At 43.6% G+C, this 7,074-nt stretch overlaps 1 protein-coding gene across 1 annotated transcript; it reads left to right on the forward strand.

The window, feature by feature from the left end:
- Positions 1-3,270: 3,270 nt before the first annotated feature.
- On the forward strand, positions 3,271-6,719 carry SYNJ2BP (synaptojanin 2 binding protein). Its single transcript, XM_010149050.1, has 4 exons — positions 3,271-3,292; positions 3,422-3,558; positions 4,964-5,059; positions 6,069-6,719. Exons 1-4 carry the CDS (start codon positions 3,271-3,273, stop codon positions 6,207-6,209), a joined length of 396 nt encoding a protein of 131 aa, XP_010147352.1. The 3' UTR covers positions 6,210-6,719.
- The last annotated feature ends 355 nt before the right edge of the window (positions 6,720-7,074 follow it).

A 7,074-nucleotide genomic window follows, 5' to 3' on the forward strand; every position in this document is an offset into this window, starting at 1 on the left:
CTGGCTCCAGAGAACCACAGGCTCCAGGGAGGTTTTGGTGCTAAAGCTTTGGTGCGCAAGGCCTTCTCTTTAATTAAAATGAGCATGAAGGCACCCTTTCTGTCCACACAACTGCTGGGTGCGGCTGCTGGCCAGCCTTGGCTCCATGGCCCTCCCAGGGACCCGCAGCACCTGCATCGCTGGCCTATGTGCCGTTTTCCTTTCTCCAGGGTGAAGGCAGTTCCCGTGCAAGGCTGGGGTCAGTCCTGGCCCCCGTGTCAGAGATTGCAACCTAAAGGGTGAGCCTAGCAGGCAACCCTTTGCCTCTCATGCTCGCCGGGATGGCCGCCGCTCTGAAAGATGCATAGCCCTGCCTGCACAGCCATGAGCTCAAGCTGACAAAGCCATGCTTATCGGTGGAAATCATTTGCCAAATGAAGCTGGTTCTGATGTGAAAGCTTTTTCCATACAGTTGGGAACCCAAACTTCTGAGGAAGGTGGAAGGGGATGTTGAAGGGCAGAGTTGAAGAGGTCTTGAGTGTGGCTGCGGCAATTTAAATCTGATTAGCAGCAGCAGCATTTGTCCTGCCCTTGAGATGGGCTGTGTATTTCCAGTTAGGTTTCTAACTATGTCACTTGATTTGAAGGTCCTACAGCCCCTTAAGACCTTGATGCATTTACCATGTGAATTATTATTGATTTCTGTGGAAGGAACAAAATGCTGTTGTCTGTAAAGCACAGTGTAATCCCGTAATCTCTCTAATCAGAGTTTTGACTGCAACTTTTTAAAATGGGTCTGATGCTAAACATCTCTGGCAAAAGTGTGCTGAGGAGATGAATGTATTTACAGTGGCAAATGTGTGCATGTCTCTTCTCCCTTTGAATTTCCTTCTGAAGTATTGGGCTGAAATTAGGCAGAAAAATCGGTTTTTATGGAAAATTAAACAACTTCATCAGTTAAATTTGAAATACTATTCAATCTCCATTTTCCTAATCCTGCCAATTGTGTTTTTTTTTTTTTTTTAATGGCTTTTTGAAGGACTTGTTAAGTTTCAGGGTGTTAAATGAGGCATAGGGAGGTCTGCAGCCTCAGGGAGGGTCAGAAGTTTAGCCTAGAGCCTGCTTTTAAAGCTCTGCCATTCCACTTCTAGTCCCTCGTAGACAAGGGGTTTAGTGCCGTATTCTTACTTCTTCCCCTTGCTCCTTTCTTCCCAGTTGTGTGGTTCTGTGGCTGCATGAGCTGGATGAGGGAGAACAGCAGAAAGCTCAAGGAATGGTAGGAAAGATATTTTTAGCCAGAGTGGAAGTGCTGGAAAGGAAAGACACAGTGGAAAAGCCCTGTGAATACTTAACTTCGTCTAGCATGAACTGCTGCCTCTTTTTGTCATGAAGATCTGCTCCTATCTCACGTCACCTCTGCTGATGAAAGCTGTGACTTTTGATTATTTTTCCAGTTGTGGGTGAAAACTTGCAAAACCTGTGTTTTTTTCATATATATTTGGCTGTTTTATATATGAGAGAGAGAATCAATGTATTCTGAAACTCTGATTCCTTCTTTCTGGCTTTTTAATAAATGTTGATTAAACCTTACACTTTCTGTCTTATTGATTCCCCCTGTTCCCAGGTTATTGGCTTCATGGCAAGTAATTTTTAGGTTTGTGGCTTTCTATTTATTTATTTATCTATTGCTCCCATTGAAGAGTGTGCTATTGTGCACAACTGTCCCTTTTTGGAAGTATTAGTCTCGCTGAAACGTCAGTGTTTCTTCAATCTGCTGCTGCTTCCATTTTCTTCCTCATTTGTCTGACGCTGCTAGGAAGGGGAGGAAAAAAAAAAAAGGCGTTGCAAGATTGCTGTTAATATTTCTTTACTTCCCAGCTGTAGAAGCACACTTAAAATAGCATGAGTCATCTTGTGCATCCTTTGATCTCCTATGAGTGATTTAAAATGCTGCTTCCCAGCAGTCAGGAGGTGGCTTTACTTTCATTTGCAACTCTCCCTCTCAAAGTGTGTGTAGTCCTGACTTTGAGAGAAAGTAAGAAAGCAAGAGAAAATAAGTTAATCAGCCTGCCTGCACGTGGGGAGAATTTGCCTTCAGCTGTTCTTGATAATTGGTTTTGGATGACTGGTTTATGTTATGAAAAATGTTGGTGGGTCCCATCCCCCCCCCTCCATTTACTTGTATATTTGATGGGTTTTTTTCCTTTTTACTTGACTTTTTTTCTGTTTTCATAGCAAGCCTTTTCTTAGGGAATCTTTCTCATCCCTTGTCACGTATTATTATTTACAGAGAAACTTAGCTGCCTGTGCAGTGGGGAATGTGCTCTTGTGGTTTCTCACCTGTGGAAAAAACCTGTGGTTTTCCAGATCTTGAATTTGGTTTGTTCTTCTGGATTTCGATGAAAGAAAAAGTCTTAAACTGCACTTTAATCCAGCAGCTGGTTCCAGCTAGAGATCTGTAATTGAGGCTTTCTTTAAGAAACAATAGGAAACCTAACAAAAACCAAGTGGTCTTCAGTTCTGTTTAATGTATGTGTATTCCTTTTTGCTTTGCTTTAAATCCAAGAATTTCGTCTTTATTTCCTGTCATGCTTTGAATTCCTGAAACTGGACAAAGTGATTACAGACCATTTGAAGTAGCTGCATCTAATAGCTAATCCTGTTCTTGGAGGTGAGGGACGCCAGTTCCAGCTCCTAAGATGTGGCCGGGGGGCTTGCTGAGCTCTAGGTGCCCTCCAGCTGGTAGCACCGCTTCACTTGCTTGTCCCCTCATCTGTAGGCAGGGTCTACTGCTCCTTGCCTTTCCTACCTCTGTCTCCCAGCTCATGAAATGCTTGTCAGGCATGATTTCTTGTTGCTCAAAGGTAATTATTTACTCTAGCCTCCTGTGAAATGCAGAATGCTTTCTGTTCCTTTCATGCTGTGCTGAAGAGGCGTATTCCTGAAGCATCTCTGAAACGATGGCATATCCCTCAGTATTCCCCAACACCCACCTGAAAATGACTCATGAATGCTTTATGGAATGAAGCATCTGGGTCCGCAGGTGTTCAGACTCTCTTCTCTGCTTTCAAAACGAGTTTCATGAGAAAGGATGGGTAGCAAGGATGATGCAGGTTTGTGTGCTGTGAGTTTAGTATGGTGGAGAGGACAGGCTGAAACGATGGCATATCCCTCAGTATTCCCCAACACCCACCTGAAAATGACTCATGAATGCTTTATGGAATGAAGCATCTGGGTCCGCAGGTGTTCAGACTCTCTTCTCTGCTTTCAAAACGAGTTTCATGAGAAAGGATGGGTAGCAAGGATGATGCAGGTTTGTGTGCTGTGAGTTTAGTATGGTGGAGAGGACAGGGTGACGTGGGAGGGTGCAGTCCCCGGCAACGACAAGAATGGCTGAAGCTTTGAGCTTTTTCTCATCTGCTTTCTCTTTGGCTTACCTTAGGGCTGGGCTTCAACATTGTTGGTGGGACAGATCAGCAGTACATTTCCAATGACAGCAGCATCTATGTCAGCCGGATCAAAAAGGATGGGGCAGCTTACCTTGATGGCCGATTACAAGAAGGAGATAAAATTTTAGCGGTAAGCCCTTTCTTCTCTCACCCCGTGTGTTCTTGAAATGTTATGACCAGTGATGTGATAGGAGGTGCAGATTTACCATCACAGTTCACAGGGAGGAAGGATGTGGTGAATGCAATTAGGTGACGCCGAGCAAAACTATGGAGGAGCTATCCTGGGGATCTGGGGAAGGCTTTGAGCACTGGGGAAATGCATGCCTCTACACATGGGCCCATCTCTTCTCCATTCTTGATTTGTCTCAGGAGCTCCTTGGTGCTGCATTTGCATTTCCTCTGTGATTTGCCTCCCTAAGGTTTTAGAATCCATCAGACTTTCTCTTGCTCACAATGGATCATCATTTACACACGTGTAAATAAAGGTCTTCCACCTCTAAGTTCCATTTTTTCCACTGGTAGCCCGTGAGTACTGATCCTTTTGCTCAGGGGGGTTTTTTAGGCTATAAAACTTATAGGCCATAAAACGCTTCAGTTCATCAGAAATAATACAGGCTGCTTCTTCTTCAAGTTCAAGTGACTGAGGTTCAGTCCCACTGGTTCTTCAGACAGTTGCCAGTCGTACAAGACAATGTGCTTTACAAAGTGATGAGAGAAAGAAGTAGCCTATCCTAGTGTGATATGTGACCTTTTAATACATCTTGATTTTACTTTATAGTGGCTTATTATGTTGCACATGTAATCTTCGTAGCCTCTATAGAGTGCCTTGCACTAGTTGGAGCCTGTTACTGATCCAGAAAAATGGTGTTAAGTGAAATGGAGAATATTACGCTATCTTTTCTTGAGAGTTTAGTATTTACACACTTGGGTTTGGGGAGTCTAAATATCAAGAGAAGGGAGGCACTAGACAGGGCTCAACTCAGGAGCTACAATTAGGGGTGATGGGGATGAAAAAGACAAATCAGGGTGAATATAATCAGTTAGTGAATGAAATCAAGTAGGTTATAAAGCCTTCTGCCATGAGATATTCCTTTAAATTAAGAAAATTCCTAAGACTTTCAAGTGGAAGCCAATATATATGTAAGTCTTGTTTTGTTACATCAGTATGCTTTTAAATGTGTTTACAACGCTCTTTCAAACAGAAAGGTTTCAAAGGTAGACCACTAGAGGGAACAGTGTGGGAAAGAGACTCATAATTTTGCCATAGTTGCTCTTCTATTTTCATTAGCTGTCGGAATTACACCTTTGATTTGTTTCCAGTAAAGCAACAGCATAAGAAGGTGCTAATGACACAAGTGTCGTCTTGTATTCCGATTTTGCTTCTTTTTTTTTTTTTCCTGTACCTCTGTGTTCTGGCTTGGAGTTTCCTCTTGTGAAAGAGGAAGATTTTTATCTCCTTCCTACGTTAGCCTGCATCATTCAAAATTTGATTTTTTGCCCTTTTGCAACTGGTTCTCCTTTTCCGTTCTTGCTAGGTCAATGGCAGAGACTTGAAGGATTTGCGGCACAAGGATGCTGTGGAACTGTTCAGGAATGCAGGCTATGACGTGTCTCTGAAAATTCAGCGCAGGGTATGTCTTACCTGTTTCTTAGCGCTATCTATCACAGAAACCCGTCTGAACTGAGCCAGAAATAACTGTTTCATGAGGCAGAAATATACCATGTCCAGGTGCTCAGTGTGAATTATGCATATGAAGATTTTGTTGGCCTTCTCTAGTTGACCACATCTGTATTCACCTGTGTTACTTGTTGGTATTAGTGAAGAGGTGAACTTGGAGAAGTCCCCAGGTCTTTGTTTTGCAGGTGTGTGGTGTGTTTTCTCACAGATCTCCTTTCTCAGCGACGAAGGTTTCTCGGTGAAGACAGAACCTCAAGTTCTCCACTTCTATTTCAGAGGCCAAAATCTTACTGGAGACAAAACTCTCCCCTGTTGTTTCAGAGGTCATCGCTCATGTTAGTGTTGAGGTGTGTGTGCAGCCCACCATGAAGGAACAAACGTGGGCTGCTGTAGTTTAAATATACTGGCACCATTTTGGATGTAGAAAGAGAGGAATCCTTATTCCACTGTTGTAATTTGAACATCCCTGTCTAGCACTGAGGTTAAAAAGGAAATCCTGATCAGCCAGAAGCATGCTGATGGGGAGAGGTGGGTTGAGGCCCTTTTCCTACTCCCTTAGTAAAGGAGTAAGTCTGCTGGAGCAGTGTACAGCCTAGGTAGGAAAATCGGAATTAGTGATGCCCTTTTCCTGGTAAAGACACCAGGAAGTGGTGTGGTGGGAAGTGCATCAAGGGATCACTGGGTATGCGTGTATGTCATTGCTTCTGCTGTGTGAGGTGTGCTCAGCTGTTAGAATCCCAGTTTGCAGAGCAGCAGTAGAGAAACGGGAAGGTGCCTGGTAGTGACTGGGTACCCTGCAGTAAAGCTCAGTCCAGCAGAGCCGTTCTAACACCGCCGTGTGTGGAGGGTACAGGTACCTGGGGAAGCCATCTTGCACATCCTTACAGAATCACCTGGTCCTGACACAGAACTGCGGCTCTCCTCCGATGGGCTCTGACACAAATACTTCTTTTTCCTTATAGTTGCAGCCACAAAACGGCCCTGTGGGTCATCGAGACGATGGAGAATCAGGTGGGCTTCCTCTAGCAACCATTCTTGTGCCAGGCCTGGCACTCGCTGCGGCAGCAGTCTGGATCTTGCTGAGGTATCGACAGCGGATGTGAAGAGTTCACGTTTTTGATAACACTGCGTATTTTACACAGCTATGATGTAATTTAAAGATAGAGAATCAACGATCTTATCACAGACTGGTGTCAAAAAGGATCATTGCCTATCATAAAGCTGCTGCTGATGTTCTTTATATATTGATTTTTGTTTCAGGGTGGATGGAAGCAGGGAGGAGAAGGAGAAGGGAGATGACTGTTCAGGTATAGAGTGGGATAGCTGGGTTTTTTGACTAATAGGAGGAGGTTTTGCCATCCCCCTCCATTTTGCACCACGAACTTTCAAACACACTCATCTGTTCCATGTTTTAAGATTTGACTTTTGGTTTAAGGGAGTGGGGGTTGGGGTGGTTTTAAATCAAAACCATTTACTAGAAGCTTTGACTTGTTTCCACTGAATTTTTCTTGAAACTAATAATCCCTGTCTGAACCATGAATAAAGAGAAGCAATGCGGAGGTTATATTCTTTTTTCCACTGAATTTTTGTTTGTTGCTAAATAAATGCCTTAAGAAAACTGTATAAAATCTAATCTGTGGCTTCACAGGTAAAATCATCAGTGCAGCTCCTGATTTAACAGTAATAGGCAGTATTGGTGAGGTGTTTTACCAGTTCTGGAAGGATAGAAGATAGCCTGCTGCTAGAAAAAGGGTTTGATTGTCAGAATGACTGATTATTCTTGGGTCAGAGTTGCAAGAGAAAGCTTTCCACAAATGCTAGCGTACTGGAGAGAGACAGGCAGACAATTGAATCACGAGGGTAAGCAGCGGTAAGAGATTCGGGCATGCTGAAGCTGCAGAAGGGTCTTTAAATTAGTAATGAAGCGATATTCCCTCCGTCCATCCACTGGGTTGAAGTCTGCATCTC

This window comes from Eurypyga helias, unplaced genomic scaffold, assembly GCF_000690775.1.
Source record: "Eurypyga helias isolate BGI_N326 unplaced genomic scaffold, ASM69077v1 scaffold29363, whole genome shotgun sequence".
NCBI lineage: Eukaryota > Metazoa > Chordata > Aves > Eurypygiformes > Eurypygidae > Eurypyga > Eurypyga helias.